General features: G+C 61.8%; 2 protein-coding genes across 4 annotated transcripts in view; one reads left to right on the plus strand and one right to left on the minus strand.

Annotated features, from left to right (window-relative positions):
• Window positions 1-49: 49 nt before the first annotated feature.
• Window positions 50-13,390, plus strand: AMZ1 (archaelysin family metallopeptidase 1). 2 transcript variants are annotated; one of them, XM_088833126.1, is made up of 8 exons: window positions 50-230; window positions 2,694-2,743; window positions 6,038-6,520; window positions 6,674-6,841; window positions 9,552-9,680; window positions 9,931-10,100; window positions 10,505-10,681; window positions 12,357-13,390. In XM_088833126.1, exons 3-8 carry the CDS (start codon window positions 6,187-6,189, stop codon window positions 12,900-12,902), a joined length of 1,524 nt encoding a protein of 507 aa, XP_088689252.1. In that variant the 5' UTR covers window positions 50-230; window positions 2,694-2,743; window positions 6,038-6,186; the 3' UTR covers window positions 12,903-13,390. The 2 variants fall into 2 exon arrangements, with proteins under 2 accessions (XP_088689252.1, XP_055264937.1); XM_055408962.2 differs by lacking the exon at window positions 50-230 and having other exon boundaries at window positions 2,450-2,743.
• A 6,649-nt stretch (window positions 13,391-20,039) lies between these two features.
• Window positions 20,040-26,103, minus strand: part of GNA12 (G protein subunit alpha 12) — a 78,855-nt gene continuing 72,791 nt past the window's right edge. For both annotated transcript variants that reach the window (XM_055410412.2, XM_055410411.2), the window contains one exon: window positions 20,040-26,008. In XM_055410412.2, the coding sequence (XP_055266387.1) occupies window positions 25,439-26,008 (570 nt within the window). In that variant the 3' untranslated portion in view covers window positions 20,040-25,438. The remainder of the gene's footprint in view (window positions 26,009-26,103) is intronic.

The following is a 26,103-nucleotide window of genomic DNA, read 5'->3' on the forward strand; positions in this document are numbered from 1 at the left end:
CTAAGACCCCAGGCCCCGCCCTCCGGCGGTGTTTCGGCGGCGGGGCGTCCCCGCGGGCGGCACGGGGATCGGCAGAGGCCGGCGCCGGAGGCCCGCGTCTGAGGCCCGGGGCCCTGCCCGCACCCTGCCCGCTGAGGCCCGCGCGTGACGCGCCGGAGCGGCGGGAGCGGGGCGGCCCCTCGGGGCGGCGTCACGAGGCGTCGCTCCGCGTTCCGGTGGCCGGCAGCGAGGTCGGGGCGCGGCGGGAGCCCGAGCGCCGAGAAGGGGCGGCGGGGCGGCGGCGGGCGCGCCCCTGCGCGGGGTCCGCGGGGCCGCCGGGCGGTGAGGCGCGCACGGGCGCCCAGCAGGGTTTGGTGCCGGGCTGCGCTCCGCGCTCCGCGCCCGCCTGGGACCGTTCCGGCCTGGTCCCGGCAGAGGGGAGCCGGTGGACAGAGGGGGCTCGGAGCGCCCCTCCCGGCCTTCCGTCCTAGTGATGGGGGCTCACAGGCTGTGGGAGAGCCCGGGGCCAGGCACGGGAAGAGGGCACTGCCTGGCCGGCCCAGGTGGGCATGGAGTGCCTCCCCCGAGCCTGGGGGTGCGCGGAGGGGCCCCCTGACCGGCTGGGTGTGGGTGGGGAGGAGGCTCAGTCGCTGCTCCCCAGGAAAACAGGCAACACCTCCTGCCGGAAAAGCGGGGCAGGGGTTCCACGGAGATGCTGAACTGGGGAATGCCGCCGGGCTGGGACGGGGAGGACAGGTCCTGCCCCGCCGTCACAGGGAGGAAGCCCTCCGCCTGGTGGCCGGGCGGACGGGAGGTGGGGGCAGCTGCAGGAAGCAGGGGTCTGCCGCCCGGCTGGGCCCCTGCGGTCAAAGCCCTCGGCGCCCCTCCAAGCAGGCGGGAGCCTCTGAGAAGTGTGAAACCCCAAAGCCTTGACATGGCTCCAGCGCGGGGCTGCTCGGAAGGCAGGCGGTGATGAATAGCTCGCTGCAGCTGCCGAGATGTTTTGCAAAGCGTATTCAGAATAGCAAGAACCAGAGTGTGCTTTCTTGCCTCTGACTCTAAGGCATTGCCCGGTTGGGGGTGGGGGAGTGGTGCTGGGCAGAGGGCTTTGGGGCAGACCCTCCTCTGAGAGTGGAACCAACACATGTCCTTCCCTGGCCTCTGAGCAGGACCATGGACAGGTTGGGGGACGTGGGCTCCCCAGGGAGAGGGGAGGTGGGCTGCGAAGTGTGGCCACAGTCCCAGTGTTAACAGTGGCAGGGCAGAGACATCCCACGGTGTGTTGGTGGTTAAGAGTTCTGGCTCCTTCCTAAGTTTGCTGAGTTGAGCATGTTACTTTTTAAAATTAAAGGTCATTGATTTGGGGTTAAAAAAAGAGTTCCAGCTCCAATGTGAAGCATGGCTCTCAAATGGGGCCTGGCCTCAGTTTCCCCATCTGAGACATGGGCACCATAACAGCACCCCCAGCGGCCCCGTGTTGTGCAGCTTGAGTGGGACGGTGCAGGCGGGGCTCAGGCATGTGGCCAGGGTCCCGTGAGACAGTGTATACAGAGGAGAGCCGTGGGTGTCGCAGAGCAGGAAAGACAGCTGGTGTTTCTGGAGGTCTCCCTTCCGGAGCATTCTCTGTCGCCAAGATTAACGGGGTGCAGGTAGTGGGGAGGGCGGGGAAGCGCCGGCTCTGGTGGCGGCTCCCTCCATCAGCGCCCTGCGGCTGCGTCTGTGCCCACGCCCAGCTTCTGCCTCTGCACGAGGGGTGGTCTTGTGCAGAGATGACCCGGCAGGACGAAGAGTCCCACGGGGATTTCCCTCAGCGACCCAGGAAGGGAATGTGGCCGCCCGGGGAAACGCTGTCTGGGCAGACGGATGGCTGGACCCCAGAGAGGGTGGGACCCAAGTGGGTGGACAGGATCTCACACACCCTGGGGCCCGACCTCCTTTCCCCTGGACCCCCCAGCCCGCACTGGTCCACAGCTAAGGGGCTGTTTCCTCCAGGCTCTTCTATGTGGCTGGCGGGCCAGCGGCTCTGCCCTGGGGTGTCTTGTGGGGTGTCTGTCTGTGGCTCATGCCAGGCCCAGTTTTCCCATGTGGATGCTCCAGGCACAGGCGTGCCCGTGTGGTTCTTGTGGGTTGTGATCAGCTGTCCCAGGTAGAGAATTCACAGTGCAATAGTGGTTCTCACAGTATGTTCTCGGGACCCTGCAGGAGACCCTCAGGTCAAAACTGCCTTCACAACGGCACGGAGATGCATGTCAGGTGTGCGCTGCTGATGGGGGCAGGACGCTGTGTTCCTGTATTTGACATGGTTCTTGGTTTTAAGTTCAGACTTAGAAGATGGTTGATGTAACCACATGAGCCAACGTTCTCAGGATCCCCCGTGGGGTGTGACGGTGTAGCCGGTTCCTGGGATGGAACCTCCGCTTGTGCCTTGGGTTGCTGTGGGCCACACGACCCGGCCCTCTCTGCACATCTGGGAGGAGCCTGGGGTTTACAGTGTGGGCCCAAGTCACCCCTAGCCTTGAACTTTTGGTGAAAAGCAGGCGGTTGTCACTTCCTGAGGCTTTGTGGAGTTCTCTGGCACCAAAGTCCCCGAGCGGGGTCCATGGGTGGTGACGGGCAGTGGGTGCCGCAGAAAAGACCCTTTGGGGGAGAACGTCCTGCCAGGGAGGCCCGGTGTGACGTGGACAGTATTTATTGCTGTTTACTGTCTGCCTTAGATCTCTGTTGGAGTCTGGAGTGCCGTGTCTTGTGAGCTGTGCAACCCTGGGTAAGTGGCCTCCCCTCTCTGAGCCTCCGTCCCCTTGCCCGTAAGACATGTGACTGCTAATAGCTCTGTTTCAGGAAGCGGTGGGTTCAGAGGAGGTGTTGGGTCTAGAAGTGACCTTGGGGTTCGCAGGACGGTGGAGCTGTGAGGAGGGGTGTCCTCTGATGGGGGCCTCGGTCCCGTTTTCACCTCCGTGGGGAGGCTGAGACGCAGAACCTCCGGGTGTCCGGAAGGCTCCCATGGCCCCACAGGAGGAGTTTATAGTCACTCTCGGTTACAGAAAGCATAGTTCTGAACGGCCCGAGACACCAGGGAATGGTGTAGCCCAAACGGTCGGCGGTGAAGCCTCCTGCCCGCTGCAGCTCGCTGCGGGGCGGGTACTGGTGAGCGGAGGGTCTTGGAGAGTCCAGGGCAGCTGTGCGGGGCCTGCAACCCGCATCTGGAAGCCAGAGCAGGTCGGTGAGGCGCACATGGTGCCAGGTGCTCTGGGCTGGTCCTGGATGCGAGCGGGCACTGCCTCCTCTCTGCCAGTCCAGCCTTGCTCTGAGTGAGGGAGGCAAGTGGGGCCAGGCCTGTGTGCCTGCGAGGGAATGAGGCCCAGAGGCGCTGAAGCTCAGAGGGTCAAGTTCAGGCCAGAGCCCTGCTGCCCTTCAGAGCACTCCCTCCTCAAGGTTTCCCGAGCGCCCCTCTGTGCCTGGCCCTGAGTCCCAGACAGCCAGGAGCCCTTAGCCCACTGACCACGCCTAAAGCTTCCTGGAGGGTCATTCTCCACCCCCAGGACACAGGGGAGGAGGGCTTCCTAGAGCCCTGCTTGCAGCCTCCGGGGGCTGGGGGTGGGGGGAGGCCAGAGCTCTGGGCGCAGCCTTGAGGCTGCACCACGTGCCCCCCACCCGCCCCGAGCCACCTGTGTGTCTGTGTGTACACGCGGGCGTGTGCCACGGGGCCTTTGCACGTGCCCCTCCACTTGGGGCCTCCCCCAGGTCCCCCTCTACCCGGCTTCTCCTTCCTCAGGCCCTGCCTTCTCAGTGACACCCACACTGGTCACCCTCTTGGAAAGGCGATGCAGCCATGGCCATCTGAGCCCCAGCCCCAGTCAGCCTCTTCCCTCCAGTAGCATTTATCACCTTCCAATATACCAGACAATCCTTCATTTTTATCTTCTCTTCTTGTCTGCCCTGGTCTCTAGAGTTTAAGCCCCCACCCCAGCCAGGGCCCTCTGCTCTGTCCACGGGTGTAGGCCAAGCCCCACCTGGTGACGGTCAGCTGGAGGGAGGGTGCCACAGGGGCTGCTACCCCGGGAGCCTGCCTGGCCCCTCGGGGATGCCGACCACGCCCCCTGCTCGCGCGGTCTCACGGGGTCCTTCTCACCCGCTGTCCACGCCCGGGAGAACTCGCTGCTGTGGCACTTCCGATGCCACGTGGTGTCCGCAGGTGCCTGGCGCTTTTCCCCACAGCCCGGGGCGGGCTGTCCGCCCCGTTACAGACCGTCAGTGTCGCCCTGGTGTCTGGCGGCACAGAGCGGGGTCAGGGCAGGGGTCCGAGAAGGTGGCGCTCTGCAGCTTCGGGTAATGGGGACCGTGGTCCTTGAAGATGGCTGCACCCCAGCCTCATCTCTCATTCCTGTGAGCAGTGTGGCTTTGCTTGCTTGCTCGCTCATGCTCAGTTTCTCAGTGTCCAACTCTTTGCAGCCCAATGGGCTGTGGCCCTCCAGGCTCCTCTGTCCATGGGGTCTCCAGGCAAGAATGCTGGAGTGGGTTGCCGTTTCCTCCTCCACAGGATCTTCCCGACCCAGGGATCAAACCCACGTCTCTTGCATTGGCAGATGGATTCTTCACCAGGGCACCGCCTGTGCAGCCCGTGGCTTCGGTTGCTAGTTTTAACCTTATTCTGCCCCAGTTTCACCCTCTTGAAAATGAGGGTGACCGTCCCCACCTCCCCGTCTGGAGCGGAGCGGGGGGTTTAGCGCTCCTGGTGATGAGTTTCATTTGCTGCTGAGGACTTAGAAACTTGGCGGGTGACGGGGTTGCAAACTGGCGTGACCTTTCTGGAAGACAGTTTGCCGACACAAACTGAGTCCTTAAACATCTGCACACAGCGTCTTCCAGGAGCCTCTCCTGAGGAAACGGAGACACACAGCCATTCACAAACTGCAGAGGTTTTTAGCCAGCCGTTAAAATGACACTTTAAAAAATAGGCTTTAAGGATTTGGGAAAGCACTCATCGCATACTGAGTCATGAGGATGTAAGATCTCACTCACAATTGGATGTCACGTTTGTGAAATACATGTGCAGAGAGAAATACTCAATGCTCTCTAGTGGCAGGGATCTCAGCAAGCCTTCAGTGCTGGCTCCCGTCCCATCATCTAAGCCAGCAAGTAACTCTGAAAATACACCTCTATGTGTGAGGATGTGTGTAAGCACAAATGTGTACAGCGTCCCTGGAGGAAAACCATATGTATGTAATTTTCCAGAAGAAGATTTATAAAGTCTACACACACCTGGTTTTCCTCTCTTTATGAACACGTGTGTGTATGTTTATTTGTGCATATATGAGTGGGCACACGTGAGTTTGTTTTCTGGATCAACACTTTAAACTGCGGTTTACAAGGCGGGCAGGCTTCCTGGGTGGCTCCATGCAGGAGACGGAGGAGGCGACCCCTGGGTGGGGGGAGATCCCCTGGAGGAGGAAACGGCGACCCCCTCCAGGATTCTTGCCTGGAGAACCCCACGGACAGAGGAGCCTGGCGGGCTGCAGTCCGCGGGCACGACTGATAGCACACGCCTAGTGAATGCGGGTTCCTTTCTTCTTTCTTCCCACGAAAGCAAGGCTGTTGCTGTTTCTTCGGCGCAGGCTGGGAGGCCTGCGTCTGTGCTCTGTAAAGAAGGGTTTGCGTCGCTGCCTGACTTTCTAAATCGGGACTCTGCCGTTCTGGCCTCTGTCCCGATCTGTTCTCTCTGTCGCCTCCCCCTCCATCTCTGTTGGCGAGGCTTCCCCCGCCCCACCCCTGCGTCTTTGGGGAGACTCAGTCAAGCCCAGGCAGCCGGGCCCTTCCTGGCTGCCCTGCAGGGTGTGCGGTGGGAGGGGGTGGTGTTCCGATCCACGCGAAGGCGCCGGCCCGCGCCTCTGGTCTGGGGGGAAGCCCTCTTGGTGCAGTGACTGGTCCCCGGCCTCCCTGCTGTCTGTCCCCCCGGCCTCCCCCGCGGCTCAGGGCCCCCCTCTCCCTGCTGGTGGCTCTCTGCTGGAGCGGTGCTGGGGAGCTTCCAGGGGCTCAGTGGAGCGCGTCCCTGTCCCTGCAGGTGCCCGCAGGCCGGGAGGCCCAGCGCCGGGTGGAGCCGGGCCTCGCAGATCCTCGACTCCCGGTCTGTGAGCGGGGAGCCCACGTGGCCACCACGCTCGGCCCCCAGAAAGGCTGTGGACGAGCCGGTGGCCGGGCCCCGGGTGGTGCATGGGCCGCCCCGGCGAGGCCAGGCCCGTCATGCTGCAGTGCCGGCCGGCCGAGGAGTTCAGCTTCGGGCCCCGGGCCCTGAAGGACGCGCTACTGTCCACCGACCCCGCCCTGCGGCAGCTGTATGCAGCCACCTTCTCCCCGGCCGAGAGGCTCTTCCTGGCCGAGGCCTACAACCCCCAGAGGACGCTTTTTGGCACGCTGCTCATCCGCACGGCCTTCGACTGGCTCCTTAGCCGCCCTGAGGCCCCCGAGGACTTCCAGACCTTCCATGCTGCCCTGCTGCCCCGGAAGCAGAGCCTCGCTCGGAAGCACATTTATCTGCAGCCCATAGGTACCTGCGCCCGTGGGAACCTGAAGCCCCTGGGTACCTGCGGCTGCTTTCTCACAGGTCTTCGGGCTCCCACCCTGGGTCGGGGTCCCGGGTGGAGGCTCCGAGGAGGGGACAAGGGGCCGGGCAGGGCTGACAGTGCTGCTCTGCCCCCAGATCTGAGCGAGGGGCCAGCAGGCAGCGCGCTTCTGGACCAGCTGCGGAGCTGCACGGAGGCCTTCTTCCTGGGCCTGCAGGTCAGATGCCTGCCCTCGGTGGCGGCCGCCTCCATCCGCTGCTCGTCCCGCCCCAGTCAGGACCCCAACAGGCTCCAGCTCCACACGGGTGAGTGGGTGTGGTGCTCGCCCAGGTCAGGCCCCCACCGCCCGGCTTGTTCAGCCGTCTTCTAGTGGCAGGGGCGGGTCGCTGCAGGGTGTCCAGGGCAGGTGCCACCCTGAGGGGGCGTGTTCCTTTCTGTATTCTGGCTGCAGCTTCAGCCCCTTCCTGGGCACAGCCTTCCCCCGCCCCCGAGGGTCTGAGTGGGGCCTGCGGAGCGCTGACCAGCCTTGGCCCAGCCCCTGCCTGCCCCGCACAATGTCATCATGCTTGCAGCTGCTTCTGCCCCCCTCGGGGGGGACCCAGCATCTGCCCACCCGCCCCAGGGGCCTTGGAGACCCTAGCGCTGAGATGCAGGGTGTCCTGAAGTCCTCCCTCTGCTTGGTGAATAGACCGTCCCCAGTCCCACACTGCACGGACTGCAGGGAAGAAGCCTCGGGGCAGGTGGGGCGCAGAGCTTACGAGGGGCTGAACTCCTGTGGTCAGATTCTGTGGTTTCACGGCTGCGTTTGTTTCCTGGGGACGCTGTAATGAAGCCCAGCACTGGGGGCTTAGAACAGCAGCACCGCATCATCTCATGGCCGGGAGGCCAGAATCCTGGCCTGGGTCGGCGTGTCCTGCTCCCTTGAACAGCTCCAGGACCCCCACCCCCCGCCTGGTCACCCCGGTGGTGGCCACAGTCCTTGATGTCCCTCGCCTGGAGCTGGCTCGTGGCCCATGTGTGTCTATCTCTCCTCGTCTAATAAGTACCCTGGGCAAACTGCATCAGACCCACCCCGCTGACTTCTTCTTAACTTGATCACGTCTGCAAACCCAGGGCCCAGATAAGGTCACGCTTCAGGTACTGGGCATCAGGACTTCTGCGTCATGTTCTGGGGGGTCACAGCTCAACCTCTAACAGGCATCATCGCCAGCACCACCCCAAGACCTGACACCCCTCGGTCTCTCCTCCAAGGCCTCGGCCACTCGTCCCAGGTCACACCTGGACCTGGGCCGTCCAGACAGCGGCCGCCAGCCACGTGTGGCTGCTGAGCACACGGACGCACAGCGGCGTTGACAACTCGGCGTGAAAAATGACGCAAACGATCTAGCTTTTTAGTATTTGATATATTAAATGTTTGGATATGTTAGGTTAAAATGCATATGCTGAAACCCATTTGATCTTTTATTTTTTAAAGATTTATTTTTTTTGGCATTGCTGGGTCTTCGCTGCTGCCTGCGGGCTTTCTCTAGTCCCGTTGAGTGGGGGCTACCCTCTCTGTGTGGAGCATCGGCTCTGGGTGTGTGGGCTTCAGTATTTGCAGCATGCGGGCCTGGTAGTTGGGGCACACAGGCTTTGCTGTGCTGAAGCACGCTGGATCTTGCTGGATCAGGGATCGAACCAGCGTCCCTGGTATTGCAAGGTGGATTCTTAACCACTGGACCACCAGCGAAGCCCTGATCAACTTTAAAATTAGTGAAATGTTAAGTCTTAGCTACACGTTCAGCTCACTGTGTTTCCATGGACGGTGCCGGGCTAGGCCTTGTCAGGACCGACAGTGGGGTTGTCACTGTAGCTGCGGCTGCAAGCAGCTCCCTCGCGACGCCTCCTCCGGTGTTTCGAACTCCGTGTGCCCTGTTGCCTGGCTGGCGGGTCCCAGGTTGTCAGGCCCAGCCCGTGGCTCCATGCCTGCTCTGGCCGTTGAGATCTGCCTCCCGCCTGCGTGGTCCCCTCATAACGCAGGACTGTGAGCCTGGGGCCCTCACGTCTCCACCTTCCTCTTCTTTCTGACCTTGCTTTTCCAGAGGCAGAAATGCAGGCAGAGGGGAACTTCCACGCCCCTTTGGCACAACTGCTTACCTGTGGCCCCGAGCCCTCTGGCCACGGGTGGATGCCTAGCTCCGCATCAGGGCCCTGCCCGAGCCCTCCGCCCCTCCCGGACAGGAGCTGCTGCTACTTCTGGACACACCTCTGCCCCCCACTCTCTGCCCCTTTTTATAGCCACACCTCTTGGAAAGGGTCTCTGTCTCACTCCGATCGCTCCGAGACCCTCTCCTGGTTGTAGACTTGCCGCCGCTCTGCCCGATGTCTCTGGGCTCCTCCATGTTCCCGCTGGTCCCGGCTCCATCCCCGACATCTCGTCTGTCTACACCTGCTGTGGGCAGTTACTCAGCAGTAACTTAACAGCTTAAATGACATGCTTTCTCTTAACAGCTCAAGGATCAGAGTCTCCCTGAATTAAAAGCAAGGTCAGCTTCATCTCCCTGCAGCCCTTCCAGGTCTTTCTCTGACCTTCCTGCTGCTCCCGTGAGGACCCTGATGCTTACAGTGGGCCCAGCTGGATAATCTAGGATCACCTTCCCTCTGGGAGACCTTTCATTTAATCACATCTGCCAAGTCCCTTCTGCCACGAGGGGACCACATGCATAGGTCCTGGGGGCAAGAGACGGTGTCTCTGGGGCCATCCGTCAGCTGTACAGGGCTGCAGTGGCTCTTCCCGTGAAGCACTTTTAGGAAGAGAGACCCTGAGCGCTCTCTTGTCCCCAAGGAGGCCAGGCCCCTGGCCCCCTTCACGTCGTGCTCCTTGGCTGCTCTGCACTCTGGTCGTTCTTCACAGGATGTCACTGGCGTGTCTGACTTTGGGATGTGCTGGTTCCAAGCAGGGGAAGAGGGGAACGGATGGAGGGCAGGGGGCGCCTAGTTGCCACCTCACTGTGCCCTCTGGCCCTGTCCCCACAGATGGCATCCTGTCCTTCCTGAAGAGCAGCAAGCCGGGGGATGCGCTGTGTGTGCTGGGCCTCACGCTGTCTGACCTGTACCCTCGCGAGGCCTGGACCTTCACCTTCGGCACGTTCCTTCCGGGGCACGGTGAGCCAGCACCCGGGGCCCCTGCCTCCACCCTGGGGCTTGGGCACAGGCCTGGAGCATCCGGGGACATCAGCCCCGTGCTGTGGCTCCCAGGGCCCCTCCCGGGGGAGGGCTGTCTGCCCCAGGCCCTTCATGGTGACACCTGGTGGGGTGGGGCCTTCAGGATCTGTGCACCGTGAGGGGGTCTTTGCCCGTGGGCTCCCTGAGCTGAGGCCACGCCTGGTGCCCCCGCCTCTCTGCTTTCCCCCAGAAGTGGGCGTCTGCAGCTTTGCCCGGTTCTTGGGGGAGTTCCTGCCGCGGGGGCCCAGCACACCTGACCTGGCGGAGGTGGAGGAGGCTGCAGGTGGCCCCGAGGTGCCCCTGCAGGATGGAGGTCAGGCCGTGTGCTTCAGTGCCTTGGGGATGGTCCAGTGCTACAAGGTGGGTGTGGAGGCTGGGGTGCCGGGTGCCGCTGAGGTGGCAGGAAGGGCTGGGGGCTCGGGCAAGCTCCCCGGAGAGGCTGGGAGGTGGAGTCGGACAGAAGGATGTGCGTGGACAGCCAGTTATGCTGTCCAGTCCTCACAATGTGATGCCCACCCATCACTTTAGGGAGTGTGGACACTAAGGCTCAGAGACGCCAAGTCCTCTGTCCACAGTCACACAGCTCTCAAGAGGCAGGGCTGGGATTTGAACCCTTGTCTCTCTGATGTCCAAACCTCCATGCTGCCAGGCCCCCAGAGCTGGCCTTTCTGCCTGGAGCCCGGCGTGTCCGCCTCCCCAGGGGTCCCGGGGTTCTGGTGGGAGGCGGGCTCCAGGCGGCAAGGCGGTGGCCTGGTCTCCCTCAGGTCACGTGCCACGAGCTATGTCACCTCCTGGGCCTGGGGAACTGCCGCTGGCTCCGCTGCCTCATGCAGGGCGCGCTGCGCGTGGACGAGGCCCTGCGCCGGCCCCTGGACCTCTGCCCCATCTGCCTGCGCAAGCTGCAGCACCTGCTGGGCTTCAGGCTGGTTGACAGGTACAAGGTGAGTGGGCGGGGCCGAGGATAGGGGGCGGGGCCGGGGCGGGCACGCGGCGGGGGCGGGGCTTGGGGCGGATAGGCGGTGTGTGGGCGGGGCCGAGGAGAGTGGGCGGGGCCGGGGCGGGTAGCGGTGAGGGGCGGGGCTTGGGGCGGGTACGCGGTGTGTGGGCGGGGCCGAGGAGAGTGGGCGGGGCCGGGGCGGGTACAGGGTGAGGGGCGGTGCGTGGGCGGGGCCGAAGAGAGTGGGCGGGGCCTGGGCGGGTACACGGTGAGGGGCGGGGCTTGGGCGTGTACGCGGTGCGTGGGCGGGGCCGAGGAGAGTGGGCGGGGCCTGGGCGGGTACGCGGTGAGGGGCGGGGCTTGGGGCGGGTACGCGGTGCGTGGGCGGGGCCGAGGGGAGTGGGCGGGGCCTGGGCGGGTACGCGGTGAGGGGCGGGGCTTGGGCGTGTACGCGGTGAGGGCCGGGCCTGGGCGGGTACGCGGTGAGGGCCGGGCCGGGGAGGGTACGCGGTGAGGGCGCGGGGCGCGGTGTGGACACTCCAGGGACTCTCGGGATCGGGCTGAGTCCTCGGCCCGGCGGCTGGCCGGGTGCTGGTGGCTGTCCCGCGGCGGAGGGGCCTCGGGGGCGCCCGGCTCCTCTGTTTCCCGGCAACCCTAATTAGAGCCGGTCTCTCCCGGACACTGACCGCGTGCCAGACCTGTCCTAGCTCGTCTGCCCGCGGGCCTCACCGAGGGGCCGCGCAGCATCGCTTTCTCCCTCTTGGGCCTCGGCCCCTTGGGAGGAGACCCGAGCGGAGGAAGCCAGAGCTGCCGTGGAGGGGCGGGCAGGGGCCGGGCCGGCGGGCGGTGCTGCCCTCTGCCGCCCGCGCGAGGAGCCGCGGGGAACGGGGCCGGGCAGGGCCCAGGGAGCCAGGGTCATCGGCCCCACTGCAGACCCGGGGACGGGGCTCTGAGTTCACAGGTCACAGGCAGGTGGTGGTTCTTTTTATTCTTCTCTCTTTTATTGAAGTATAGTTTTTTACAGTGTTAATTTCTGAGTCACAGAGTGATTGAGTTTTATACATATGTACACTTTTTCATATTCTTTTCCATTATGCTTTATCCAGGAGACTGACTAGAGTTCCCTGTGCTGTACAGGGATATATCTTGTCCATCCTATATATAATTGCATCTGCTAATCCCAAACTCCCATTCCTTCCCTCTCCTACCCTCCACCCCTTGGCAATGGAAAATCTTCTCTGTGAGTCCGTTTCATAGATAGGCTCACTAGTGCCGTATTTTAGAGTCCACATATAAGTGGTATCATATGGTATCTGTCCTTTCTCTTTCTGACTTCACTTAGTATGATAATCTAATTGCATCCATGTTGCTACAAATGGCATTCTTTTTTAAATGGCTGAGAATATTCCATTATATGAGTAATATTCCATTGTATGAGTAATATTCCATTGTATATATGTGCCACATCCTTATCCATTCATCATGAAAACCATGAATAATATGTCAGGCTTGCAAAGCGCCTGCAAGTTTGCTGTCTTCAGAGGCTCTAGTCTGATATCTGCCTGGGGTCACAGGCATGGTGGGGTCTCCTTGAGCGGGTGGCTGGGTCTCCTGGCGGTGGCTCCCTGGCGAGGGATGAGGCCAGTCAGGCCGGCTCAGCCTGTATCTCTCCCTCGTAGAGACTCTACGCCTGGACACAAGCGGCAGCGGGGACGCAGCTGGGCCCAGCGGTGGCGGGGGAGCCGTCTGTGTCGGAGGACACCCTGCCCTGCAGCGCAGACTCGGGGCTGAGTTGTGAGAGTGGCTCGGAGCCAGGCAGCAGCCTGTCGGAGCCCTTGTCCCCCGAAGCCTGGAGCCAGACCTTCCCCGCGGGCCTCGAGCTGGAGCCCGAGGACGGGCTGGGCTCCCTGGCAGCTGCGGAGGGTCCGGGGGAGGCCCTGGCAGAGCACGGGCGCTGGCTGGCCGCCTGCATCCAGGCCCTGGAGAGGGACGTGAGCGAGGGGGAGCTGGAGCGGGTGAACGGCGCCGTGGACGCGCTGGCCCCCTGGGACCTGTTCACGGGGCGGCTCCCTGCCCCCCGGCAGGACCTGCCCTGTGGCCGCGACAGCGCAGGGCTGCGCAGGGTCCTGGGGGACACGTTCTCCTCCCTCCGGAGGAAGCTGAGTGCTCGCAGGCCGTCCAGGGCTGAGTCGTCCCCCCGGCGCCGGAAGTCGGAGGATGACTAGCACAGCCGGGGTGACTCGTCCAGCGCCTGCCTGTCCCCAGACACCGGCTGCCTGGCCTCCGGGGCACTGCAGGCCCAGCAGGGACGGTGGCTCGGGAAGCAGAGGGTGACGCAGCTGCACCCCCAGTCCCGAACGTGGCCTCAAGACGTGGCCGGCGGGGAGGGTGTCCCAGGGACTCGGAGGGCCGTCCTTGGACCCACCCGACGTGGGTGGCGGGGCAGGTGCCCGCTTCTCCTGCAGCCTTGGGTCTCCGTTCCTGCAAACTCAGCTTCCAGAGCCCGCACGTGGGGTATCCACTCCGAGGGGAAGTCGTGGCGGTTGCGTTTCTCTCTTCACTGACCACCCCCACCCCCTGCACGAGCCCACAGAGAGGGTCCTCTGCTGCGGTCTAGCCGCGTCCTGCCCTTGGGGCTTGCCGCGGGCGTCTCCCCGAAGCTGGGGGGGTCACCGCCTCTACGGGACCCCGTGCCCACAGACCTGCTCTTTCCTCTGACGACTCTTGGGTGGGGGAGGGCCCAGGTGTGGCGGGACGGTGCGGCCCCGCTGGGGCCTGCAGAGGTGAGCAGACCGCAGCTCTGTCCTCGGGGCAGCTGGACACGGGAGGCCTGGACCCCACACCCACGGGGGCAGGGGAGGGTTTTGTTCAGAGCCTCCCTGTCTGATTTTTGGTCTATTTCTGCCAGTTGTTGAGAGAACAAGCGATTAGATGTCAAAACATGCACCGCCCCAGTAGAAGCGTCTGTCTGCCTTTAATTCTGTCAGATTTTGCTCCTGGTTCTTCGAGGCTCCTTCACACGCACACACATTTGATATGTTTTCATGACAGACTGACCCTGTTTTCCTTCTCACCTGCCCTGGGCTGTGGCTCACGAGTCCTGCGGAGATGCTTCTGGTCCCGACAGCAGGGCTCCCGTGGTGTGATGGGTAGGGGGGAAGGGTTGGGGACCCGGGGGCCGGGGCAGCTATCTTCCCGTCTGGGGAGAGACAAGAATGGGGCACAGAGCTTAGATGGTTTGGGGGGCCGTCTAAGAACAACAGGACAAAATACACATACAGAATCAGGAGGGTGGTCCCACAAGCACAGAAGCCCGCAGCCTCTTTGTAACCTGACCAGGGAGACATAAAAGGGCCGAGACCACCCTGGAAAGAGAACAGCAACGCCGCAGCGCTGCAGACCCCTGTTCTGTTTTGCACAAGGACCTGGAGGCACCTGACGGGGAGACAAGATGAGCTGGGCTCACAGGAAGGGCGCTGGGCGGGCCCCGTGGAGAGCATGGCGCAAGGACAGGAGGCGGCCCAGGTGTCTCTGAGCAGACCACTTGCACCTGGGGGCTTAAAGCCCCAACAGCTGTCCACTCAGGAGCCTCACTGTGGGCAGAGGGCTGGGAAAGTGTGCCCCGGTCCTGGGCTGGAGAGTCCGGCTTGTGGGACGGCCCAGCTGGTGAGGGGTGGCGGTGCGGGGAGCTGCCTTGTGGCTGCTGAGGGCCAGGGCTGGGGTCCCTGTAGCCTGGCGGCCAAAGGCGGGACTTCCTGGAGTCCTGTGGGAGAGTTGTGGCCTCTCAGGACAGCCAGGTCCAGTAGGGCTCATGCCTCTTCATGGGGGGAGTGGTGAGGTTCTGGAGGAGCATGCAAGTGAAGTCGCTCAGTCGTGTCTGACCCTTAGCGACCCCATGGACTGCAGCCTACCAGGCTGCTCCATCCATGGGATTTTCTAGGCAAGAGTACTGGAGTGGCTTGCCATTGCCTTCTCCGGAATTTCTTGTCTAGCCTCTCATGAATCTCTGTTGATTACAGAGGCCAAGAATCCTGGTCAGTGACAATACTGTTTACAAAGGGAGACCTGGTGACTCATTTGAGTCACTCATGCCTCAAATCCTTTACAGATAGGGGCAAGTTCACTATGTTCAATTAGATTCAGAATTTCCAATATAGACAAATGCTTAGAGATTATTTCTACCATCCATTTTCAAACTTAAAGATAAAAAGAAGAGGGAGGGGACCATGTCTTCAAACTGAAGTGATCAGGCTGCCAGTTCCAGAGTCAGAGCCCGGTGGGGGTGGGGGAGGAGCATGGGCGGTGGGAAAACACTTGTGGAAACCTGTCCCTGTGAGCACACACTGCCCAGATTGGCTATCACACCCGCCACACAATCTCACCTGCTTTCCTTCTGCAGGGGATTACAGACTGGAGAGACTTTCCTGGTCTGCCTACCAGTGGTTAAGAATCTGCCTTGCAATGCAATGTCTTCCCTGGTAGCTCAGATGGTAAAGCGTCTGCCTACAATGAGGGAGACGTGGGTTCAATCCCCGGGTCGGGAAGATCCCCTGGAGAAGGAAATGGCAACCCACTCCAGCATTCTTGCCTGGAGAATCCCCGGGATGGAGGAGCCTGGTAGGCTACAGTCCACGGGGTCACAAAGAGTCGGACACGACTGAGCGACTTCACTTCCACTCTTTGCAGTGCAGGGGACGCGGGTTCGATCCCTGATCGGGGAACTAAGATCCCACCTGCCACAGGGCAACTAAGCTCGAGTGCTCTAGAGCCCACAACCCACAGCTAGAGTCTGAGTGCTGTGGTGAAAACTCCGCCATGATGCAACAGAGGTCCCGTGTGCTGCAGCAAAGTCCTGACAAAGCCACACACACACACACACAAATAATGACTGGAGTGACCTAAGAACACACGCGGGTGATGGAGAGAGAAGAGCCTGGCTCAGACTGGGGCTGGGGGCTCAGGGGGTCATTACCAAGTTCTCAGCACCGTCTACCTGCACCCGTGGCCTCTGGCTCCCAGCCATGCTGAGTGCCCCCAGGAAGCATCCTGAAACGGGGAGGGACAAGCCACTTCCTCCTTGGCCTGCACCAGCTGCGGACGGAGTACACTTTGAAGATAGCTGCTGGGAGGGACGTTTTGAAAATAAAAAACTTACAGGAGCAGAGATTACAGCTTCCTTCCTCTGCTCCAGGATCAGCCCAGGTCTTGCCCCTGCGGGGAGTGGGGAGCAGCTGGGGACAGCCCCCAGGGAGTGGCTCTGGTGGGGGAGGGGTGTAACCAGCCCCATCTCTTGAATCAGAGTCTTGGATTGCTAAGTCCAGGCTCAAGACGCCTGATGGCGGGGCACCTTAGCGGGCTGAGCTGAAACAGCTGCAGATAATGGTTTCCGAGAAACGAGCGCCCTGGCCTTTCTTTCTGCTGATGCATGAAGTCAGCGTCATCTCCTTATCTGTCAAAGGCCCTGTGAGTCAGAGGAGAGGGTCTGAGCTTTCCCACGGACCCTCTCTGAGCCCCCCTCTCATGGGCCTGGAGGGAGGGGCGCGATGGAGCTGAAGATACGCTGGGGTCGTGATGTTACGTGCGTGTCACCGCTCCTGTGGGAGACGGGGCTGGGAAGTCCACACTTGCCTTCAGAAGCAGCCTCAGCTCACGCGGGCACCCGTCCTAGTGGAGGGGGACGAGAGGCGGTGTCCCGTCTAAGGGGTGGCGGGCCCCTCGTCCTTTTGGAAGCTCGGGCTCGTCATGAGGTGAGGGGCCTGATGAGAGTTGTCCTGACCTCCCTCCTCCTGCTCCACGAGCCCCTCCTTGGCCACGCGTATCCAGAGCATGTTACTACCACCCCGCAGGACGTCTGATTCAGACCTTTTTGGGAGGGAGGCAATCTCTGAAAGGGCTTAAGAAAATAAACACACAATAGCTTAGCCAAGCAGCTAATATTAAAGCAAAGACTCCAAATTTAGATCCCACCAAGTTCAAAGGAGCGGCTGTAGCATTCCAGGGTGTGCACACACACACACCCCACTGGCGGGCCACAAGGAGCTGATCTCCGACACACAGACACACACACACACACACCCCACCGGCGGGGCCACGAGAGCTGCTCTGTAGACCTGCTGGGCAGGGCTGTGCAGACCCACATCCCTTTGGGGAAAGACAGGCAACTTGTCCCTGCAGATAACCCCCGCTTTGAGCCGGCCCTTGTGGGCACCAGGGGATTCCTTCGTCCCTGCGAGGCAGATACTCTGATCGCATCTGAAGGTTTAGGGAGTGGAGAGGTGTGTGTGGTCACTGCCTGAGGCCTCAAAGCCGGGGCTGAAATCCTGACCAGGTCCGCTCTGACCTGATCCTCCATGTTCCAGGGCATTCTTAGGAAAGTCTGCGCAGGAGGAGTCGGGAAGAAAGCAAGGGGCAGGGGCGCTGTACCCGGACTCCTACCCACGCGGTGGCAGCCCTCGCCCCGCCGCCCTGAGTTCTAAGACAACCCGGAAGCCGTCCGACAGCCACAGCCCTCTGGGGCGGGGAGCGGCCTGGGTGGGTGGCCGGCTGTCTTGGACGAAGATGCCAACTTAAACAAAGCCCAGAGTCCCGGGGCCTCGCTGACTTGTTTGTACAGAGAGGGTGAGGCCCCGCAGGAGTATTTTTGTGCTGGTGAAGGCCGGGAGGACCGGGGCTCCTCCGGGCCGCTCTTGACCTGAGCTGGAGCCCGTGTGCCAGGTGGTGGACTGAGGCCTCGTCCAGGCTGGCTCTGGCCGCCGTGGCCAGGACGCAGAGGGCAGCAGGCGCTGGGGACCCCCGCCCGCTCCCAGGGTCTCCAGCGGGGCTGGCCCTGTCCTGACGACCATGGGGTGACTGCACAGGACCCCGGGAGTCCCAGGAAACAGTGGGTTTAGGGCTCCAGAGCGATAGGCTGTGAACACGTGTGCTCCTGTGGGGAGGAGCCCCGGCGGGGAGCCCCCCAGAGCTTTGCCTCCTCCAGCACCTTCATCGTCGGGGAGAACCCAGAATAACTGAGGTTTATTTTTGAACTCGGCTTCTTGGGTCAAGAGGCAAACGAAAACAAGCTTATGTCGGGGGTTTATTTTAAAAATCGATTTCCAAGAAGTGTCCTGGGGCCATGGCGTATTCGGTCCAGTCCCCCCACCTCAGTGACGACCCAGGGCGACCGAGAACATGCTGGGCAAAGAGGCGATGGGACGCAGCAGCTCCCCACCACCTGGGCCGCCAGAGAGGACCCTCAGGGCCGGTCTACCTTGCACGGCCTCCTGGACGACCCCAGCTCTCAACAGACCGGCCAGAAACGAAGCCAGGCTCCACGTGAGGCCTCTGCAGATGCCGCGAGCCCGCACCTCCATCAGGGCTCTCTGTGTGCCCGGCCTGGGCCACCTGGGGCCGCCCACCCCGCACAGCTGGAGGGCCCCACAGGCCCCCGTGGCTTCCCTAGTGCCCCCGATAGTCCAGCGACACTTACCGTGCTGTTCTTTGTGACTCTCTGCAGTCACCACGGGGACGTGTGAGGGCCTCTCACTGGCCTGTGGCCCATGGGAACCAGTCAGGCCCGCACTCACCTGCAGTGCGGACAGGGCAGGGCCCGGCAGGAGGCCCCCAGGGCGGCAGGAGGCCCCCAGGGCGGCCGGAGCCCCCTCTCCATCTCTCTCCCTCCTGCAGCCTTTGAGCCACAAAAGGTTTCTTTACCCTGTGTCTCCCAACACCTGTCCACAGGGAGAATGGATTTCAAATGGGGGTCACTGGCCGGCTACACTGGACACCTTTCATCTCGAGCTGCTGCAGCCGAAGCCAGGGGTGGGGGCCGGGCAGGGAGCGCGGGGCTGCGTCTGCCCCCGTCCTCCTGTCCATGTTGGCGGTCAGCGGGGACGTGGGTGCCCCAGGGGCAGCTCGTGGTTAAAGGGCGGACAGAGCTGGTGGGAAAGGGGTTCCTCGACGGAGAGGGGGAGCCCCGTGGGGCCGTGGGTGTGGGAAGGAGCTCCTCCGAGGTTAGCATTCGGGACAGGCAGGAAGCAGGGAGGCGTATCCACCTGGGCCAGCAGCAACCCGGGCAGGGAGGGGCCCCGTCAGCCGGAAAAGGTACCGAGCCCTTGTCCTTCCCTGCCTCGTGGGAAGGAAGGACCAGGGCCATTCCCTTGAACGTCCGCTTGGGGAGTCCCCTTCAGCAGACGGCAGGGACAGTGTGTCCCTGTGAGCTTTAGTCACAACTTGGTCACACGACTTGATCGGTCTTGTCCTTACATTAAAAAGTACAGAGGCCAAGTGGAAATAGACCTACACGTAGGCATCTTCACTGGGGCTTCCCTTGTGGCTCAGCTGGTAGAGTCTGTCTACAATGCAGGAGACCTGGGTTTGATCCCTGGGCTGGGAAGATCCCCTGCAGAAGGGAACGGTCTCCCACTCCAGTATTCTGGCCTGGAGAATTCCATGGACTGTATAGTCCACGGGGTCGCAAAGAGCGGACATGACTGAGCGACTTTCACTTTCTTTCAGGTATCTTCACACAGGGATTAGAGATGGCTTTGATGTGCAGAGTAAGTTCTATGTCATTCACGTTTTTAATGCTTACACATCACATTTTCATTCTCCAAATTAACACTATTCAATCTGAATCTCCAGGGGAGCTGATGCAATTCCAGAAGTCTGACTGAAAAGAATCTGTCACTTGAACGTGATAAGAAGTTCCTTCTCATTGGGAAGGATGCTCAGCGCTCGTGGGGATCTACTTGTGGGGTTGCCAGTGCTTTCTAGAAACGGGACGTCCTACTCTGCTCGGAAGGGCTTTCTCTCGGAGACCTGGACCGTCATTGATGAGGACAGACTGCAAGAGTCTTTATTTATTCATCCACGACACGTCCACCCAACACACACCTGCTAGACACCTTCTGTTCTGCCGCTCTGCCCAAAGTTGGAAACTTTTCCACCACCTGGGTCACCTCAGATGCCTGTTCCCCATGCCCACACTTCCCAGGGTCAAGGCTGATGCTTCTGATGTGATCTAATGAAAGCTTTTTTTTTTGGGGGGGGTCATTGTTTCTATTTGTACTAACATGACCTGGACGTTTTCTCTGCCATGACTGCAGTTCCGACACGGCTGCGTCCACACTGCAGGGTGTGTGGGTCCCTGCCCGGAAGGGGCACCTAGCGGGTGAAGGGCGTGCCGGGGATGGGACAGGGGAGCAGAGCCTGAGGCCCAGACCCCACACCCTTCTCCCGCCCGGTACCCTGCACACGGTGCCACCGGGGCCCCCGCCAAGCCAGGGCAGGGCTGCACCCAGGAGGCCTGCAGGTGAGACTCTGCACTCGGACCAAGGACCCGGGGCCTCGCTCACCACGGCAGAGATGAGACACACCAGAAGGTCGTTTAAGGCAAATTTTAATCGTTTTATAAAAGTCATATATACAAAACACGTTCAGCTAACCGCCGTGGCTGTACAATACTTTCTACACTGCGCTGTGTGTCTCTCGAGCCAGGACACGGCATGAGAACAGAGGCATGTCCCCACCACCCGTGCTGCGGGCGGGGGTCGGGGTGGCGGGAGCTGCAGCGACAGCCCGGGGAGGGCCCCGACCCCAGGGGAATTTCCTTCCCGAGTGTAAAGACCCTGGAAGAGCTCGGGGCTCCGTCCCCGGGGGACACTGAGCCAGGCGCCGTCCTGGCCCGGGCCCCTGTGGGGTCCACCGCGGAGGCAGAGCCGAGGGCGGTGCGGGGGGCGGGTGCACGACAGGACCCCCCGGCCGCTCGTGTCAACAGAGAACACCACAGCGGCCCGTTTTCAGCTGGTTCAAATGGACCGAAGGAAAAGACGTTTGGAATGTTTTGTGATTTCTGTTAACAGGTCGAAAGGTAATGCCGTAAGATTTCAGAGACGACAGACTCAACAGAGATCTATTATAAATTTCTCAGTACCGAGGCTGGCTGAAGAGCCTGACGGTTGAGGAGACGGGGAGAGTGGCCCGGTGTCACAGGCTGCCCGCACGCCCGCGCCCCCAGCTTCCAGACCTCCACAGGCTCCGGCCACCTGCCTGCAGGTGAACCTGGAAAGGTGCCCAGGCTCCGCAGGCGGCTGGGGCGGGCGGGGAAGCCGCGGAGGGTGGGCGTGGTTAGCCTGGCCGTCGGGTCAAGCCTGTGATCTGAATTCTCTCCACCTGGGTGACAGCCCTCTGCACACGGCAGGTGCCAGCCTCTGCCAGGGCACCGTGACAGCCGGTGGTGGGGAGACCTCCTGGATCACCCCAAGGCTGCGGGAGGCTTCCCCAGGGGCTAGGCACTGAATGGTGTGGGTGGGGCCCCTGGGCCAAAGGGTTCACCCGTGTGGTTCACCCCGAAGCCGCCTCGAAGCGCTCAGTCCGTCTCGGGTCCCCGCCCGTTGCCGGTCGAGGCTGAGGCTGCACAGCACAGCCGGGCACACCCCGCCCACACCCCCGTGTCCTGAAGGCCGCCCCCCAGACTGAAGAGCCGGGCCGGGCTCACTGCAGGGACCAGCTTTTGGAAGCACAGGAGAAAGGGCATCCACTGCTGATAAAAGGGTGCCGAGTGACAAGCCTGGAACCGATGGTCAGACCAGGACGACGGGGCCCCGCGCGGCCCGGCCCAGCTGCTCTCTGCCGGCCCAGGAGCCCGAAGCTGCCCCAGCGTTTCACTCGGGTTTCTGTTACCCTCCCCAGCCCCCACACAAGGAAACCCCCACCTTCCTAACCACTCAGAAGCGGGGACCCCAGCTCCCAGGTGGAGCCAGGCATGCGCTTCTGTGAGACGAGCCACAAGCCGTTTCTGGCCCCACGCGCAGAGCCTTTGGGTCCCTGGAGGAAGAGCCCCACACCCGTCAGCCGGGGAGGTGCTGCCGCCCCACGAGGGCCGTCTCGGGGCGGGGGCATCGTGGTCTGGGTCGCCGTACTCCCCGCCCCTGCTGCACTCAGACACGGGTTCCTCGAAGGTCCCTCGTTCTGGTGACACCCTGCTCCTCGTGCTGTCGTGGGGCCAGAAGTCTTCACACGGGGTGCCCCCACGTGCAGCAGAGCCGCGGGGGGCCCAGCTCAGGACCACCCTCAGGGTCGGCAGGGAGAGGCAGGCACTGCGGGTGCTTCGGGCAGTGTGCAGCCCGTCGTCCCTTGAGGCAGGTTCTCACCGGGAGAGAAGCACAGCGTGGACACCAGGGCCACGTGGGACACCCAGCCCACGGCAGGCCCAGCACCAACCGCGCAGCAGGGCCTGTCTCTCACTTCACACGGAGCGCTCCGAGCTTCCAGCATCACTCAAGAGCGAGGCTGCGGAGCGCACCTGACGGACCTTAGGGAGAAGCTGGCGCCAAAAAGATGGGCTGAGCTGTCAGAGGCCAGCGGGAACCCCGCCTGACTCCCTGAACCATGTGGAACGCCCGCGGCACCGTCCTCCCGAGGCGGTGACTCGGGCCACGACCTTGGGCCTGGGGGGGCCTGCATGGCTCTGTTCCATGGCGTGTGACCCCAGCTGCAGAGAAACCACCCAGGAGCCCAGGGGTGCGGACCCTGGGTGCCCGTGTCACCCCGCAGTCCAACCTCTACATGGGGAAACTGGAACCCAAAGAGCCGGGCCCCCAGGCATATGGGTGAGGAGCACACGCTTCTCTGCAGGGGCGGGCAGGGGGCTGCCTTGCCCACCGCAGGCTGCTGAGGCCCCGCACATGGATGCACACAGCGCCTCGCTGGGCGACAGCCATGGACACCGCGCTTGTTCCTTTTCTGGAAAAGAATCGGGTGCTGCGAGCTCTGCTGACCGGGGGTCACTCTCGCTGTGCGTCACTGCTTCCCCGTTTTCTGATGGCACGCTGACCCCACAGGGTCCAGAGAAGGGGCCCCACCTTCCCCGGGCCTCCCGTCTCTGGACACGTCCACGTCCGTCCCAGGTCTCCGCTGGCAGCTGGGCTCAGGGCCTCCCTCGCACACTGTGTGTCTCCGTGTGTTCCTGCCGCCCCTCCCTGTCCTGAAGTCGTGTTCCAGAGACGTCCACACAGAACCGTATTGGGGGCAGCTCTCTTGGTCGCCTTGAGTCCCAAGAGTGGAGACGAGAACTGTGATCAACAAGTAATGAACCTTCAAAGACCATAAGGGCTCGAGTTCTCCACGGGCTCTGAACTTGGGGACTGAAAAATTTCATGTTGGCTTTGAATGCTGAGTGATCTTTTTCATTAAGAAAAACTAAGGATTTATTTTAATAAATATCCAGAGATCGAAGGTGGTCAGATCGTCAGACCAGCCTCTCCTGCCAATGCTAAAATGCTGTGCATGGCGCAAGCCATGAGCAATTCGTTCCAACCACTCTTGTCCCAACGTTGCTTTTGCTCATGGTGTCGAGTCAGCAAGCGTCTGTTCCCAGGATGCCCGAGTTAGTCGGTCAGAACTAAGGATCTTGTTTCAAGATGATTTCCTGATCTTAAAGAGTTAAAATAACCTGACTCATTTTTATCAAAGAAGTAAAAAAATTACAGTAAGGAGGTCTAGAGATCTCTATAAATTACAAAGCTATAAGGCAATATCTTTGAGACAATTTCTCTACAAACTGAAGTTAAAAAAAAAAATAGTAAAAATATGCACGTGTCCTTAAGCGTGAAGTGTGACTAGGAGGAGAAAGTCTGAGTTCCAGGGAGTTTATTGTTACATTTCTGCAATAACAGATGAGGCAGACTGCCCCCTGCTGTGCCAACATCTCAATACAAAAGACAGCAGATCACGGTAACAGTGAGATTCAAATACAAAGCCCTAAGGCTTAGAGACGTGACTCTAACCTATGTGTGGAAAGGCTGGGGATGGTTTTAGCTGAGCCTGCAGAGCCGTCCCCATCTCTGACAAGCACCGATCCTGGAACGGAGGGCTGAGTGCCATCACGCCCGCTCAGCTCAGCGCGAGGATGGCTCCTGGCTGCAGGGGAGGAAGTGGGTCAGGTCTGGGCGGGGCCGGGCCCTGGTTACCAGGCCACTCAGCACAGTCACGGCCACTCAACAAGAACTCGCTCCCGGGTCTGAGAGTGAGCTGGCAGCCATGACAGAGGGTCTGAAGCACAAACCATGTTCACTGACCAGGTGGACTCCAACTCGCCAGCAAGCCGTTCACAAGCTGGCCACACTGACCTCGGGGGCCGCCGCCTCCGCCAGCGCGAAGGGGGTTTCCAAGCTGGTGGGAAGAGCGTGGATCCGCACACACGTGTGCGACGGGAGCCAGCGCACGAGGGGCACTTGAGGCCCGAGGACGGCAGGGTCTCAGGACGCCCAGACGCAGTCCATCCAGAGGGTTCTTTCTCCTTTAAACCTCGGTCACTGGCCCTGACCTCGGGCACGTCCTTTCGGTTTACGAAGAGCCACAGGAAGCAGTACAAAAACAGCAACTTTTCTCCAGCCAAAAACAGCCCAAACCCCAGCAAACATGGACAGGAAGTCTTGAGGGCGCAGAAAGAAACAGGATTTCACGCTGTCTCCTCACTAAACTCTGGGTTAGCAAGGATGACTCAGAAGCAGGTTCGCCCCTCCCTTTCCTCCTGGGCCAGCATCTGCCGCGAGCTAGATCAGTGTTTATCTGCTGGTGAAGGGGACAGCATGGCCCTGAACCACAGGCACATGCTGGGCCCGTGGCAGAGGAAGCCTTTTCCTCTTTTAGACGCTGGACGAGGCCTCAACACGCCGGACACTGTTGAGCAGAGTCGTAAACGGCGGGGACCGGTTTGGAATGCAATGTACTTTTAAACACAGTGAGAGACAGCCAGGCAGGGCGGCCGGACATGTTCCCCGAGGGATGGGCTCGACGCCCGTCACCACTCACGGCCTCCGCAGCGGCCGCGGCCCAGTGCTTTCTGCTGCGTGTGCGTGTTAGTGGAAGCGCGGGCCGGTGATGAGCGCCGGGCGTCCAGGGAGGCAGCGCAGCCTGGGATGTTAAGGCAGGCGCTGCGGGCCTGCCGCCGGCTCTCAGGCGGCCCTGAGAGGAGGGGGCACTTGGCTTCCCCCAGAGATGGCAGGCCCCCCGAGCCGACCGCAGGTGTGGGAGACGACCGGGAGATGGAGGGCAGTGTGCAAGGCCAGCTGGTGTGAGGGCTCTGCTGAGGGGCGGGGGTGGGCACAGGGCAAGCAGGTGCCACCCCCCACCCCGTGCGGAGGGGAGGGGGGACTCAAGGCAGCGCCTGGCCCACATCTCCCCCGCGGGCCGTGGCCGATGGGTCAGGTGGGAGGAAGGCACAGGTGTCGGGGTGTTAAGGCAAGTCCCCCTGTGGGCTCTCACTCCCACCCTCCAACCTAACAGCTGGGGCCGGGGCCTCTCGGGAAATTGGCACCAGAGATTGAAAAGGCAACGCGCTCCCTTGGGGAGGTGGTGGTGGGTCCCTCAGAGCTGAGCCCACACTTCTCCTCCTCCAAACCCCCAGGACCCCACCAGGCAATGTCCCCACTGAGGACTCACTAGTTGGAGAGAAGAGCCACCCACAGAGACGTCAGCGTTTGCGTCTCGGTCACTAAAGACAGGGTGAATGTGCAGACACGCGGCCCCGATTAAACTGCGTCAGAAAAGGAGCCGTTTCTGTAAAGAGAGAAAGCTGTGTTACCAGCGGCACACACTAACACCAACGTGACCGCTGGACGTTCAGTAGTTTCACGCGTCCCCGGGACTCAGTAGCTACATCCGCGTGTCCCCTCCTGCGGCCGCGCGGGCCTGGCACCCCGAGCTGGGCGTCCGGGGCTTGGGGTCGGGGCCGCACTTGGACAGGCAGGCCCGGCTGGCGGCCGCGAGGGCGGCCCCGTCACTGCAGCATGATGTCCTTCAGGTTCTCCTGCAGGATGGTGTCCTTCACGGCGCGGAACACGAAGCGGATGTTGTCGGTGTCGATGGCGGTGGTGAAGTGGTGGAAGAGAGGCTTGCTGCGGTTCCGCCTCTTCCGGTCGAAACACTGGACCAGGAAGCGCTGGACGTCCTCCAGTCTGTGGGGGTCGCCCCTGAAGTCTGGGAAGTGCTTCTTGATGCTGACGGTCTTCACCTTTTCCACCAGCAGGTCCATCTTGTTGAGGAACAGGATGATGGAGACGTTGAAGAACAGCTTGTTGTTGACGATGGTCTCGAAGATGTTCATGGACTCCACCAGGCGGTTGGTGCGCCTGTCCTCCATGAGGACCTGGTCGTACTCGCTGGACGAGACCATGAACAGGATGGACGTGATGCCGTCGAAGCACTGGAACCACTTCTGGCGCTGGGACCGCTGGCCGCCCACGTCCACCATCTTGAAGGGGATCTTCTTGATGACAAAGTCGTGCTCCACGATGCCCTTGGTGGCCTTCCTTGCCAGCAGGATGTCCTGCTTGCTCGGGAGGTAGTTCTGTAAAATCAGGTGAGGGGGCGGTGGGGAGGAGGGTGTTAGAAGGTGGGCAGGGACAGACGCGGTGGAAGGGAAGTTACGGGGGCTTCTGCGAG

Source organism: Moschus berezovskii, chromosome 27 (assembly GCF_049115385.1).
Source record: "Moschus berezovskii isolate FMDL1 chromosome 27, NW_MosBer_1.0, whole genome shotgun sequence".
Lineage (NCBI taxonomy): Eukaryota > Metazoa > Chordata > Mammalia > Artiodactyla > Moschidae > Moschus > Moschus berezovskii.

Coding starts and splice junctions, on each gene's coding strand:
- AMZ1 (XM_088833126.1), top strand. CDS start 6,187: ATGGGCCGCCCCGGCGAGGCCAGGCCCGTCATGCTGCAGTGCCGGCCG. Junction 10,101..10,504: donor GGATGGTCCAGTGCTACAAG/GTGGGTGTGGAG, acceptor GGTCTCCCTCAG/GTCACGTGCCACGAGCTATG. Junction 10,682..12,356: donor GGCTGGTTGACAGGTACAAG/GTGAGTGGGCGG, acceptor TCTCCCTCGTAG/AGACTCTACGCCTGGACACA.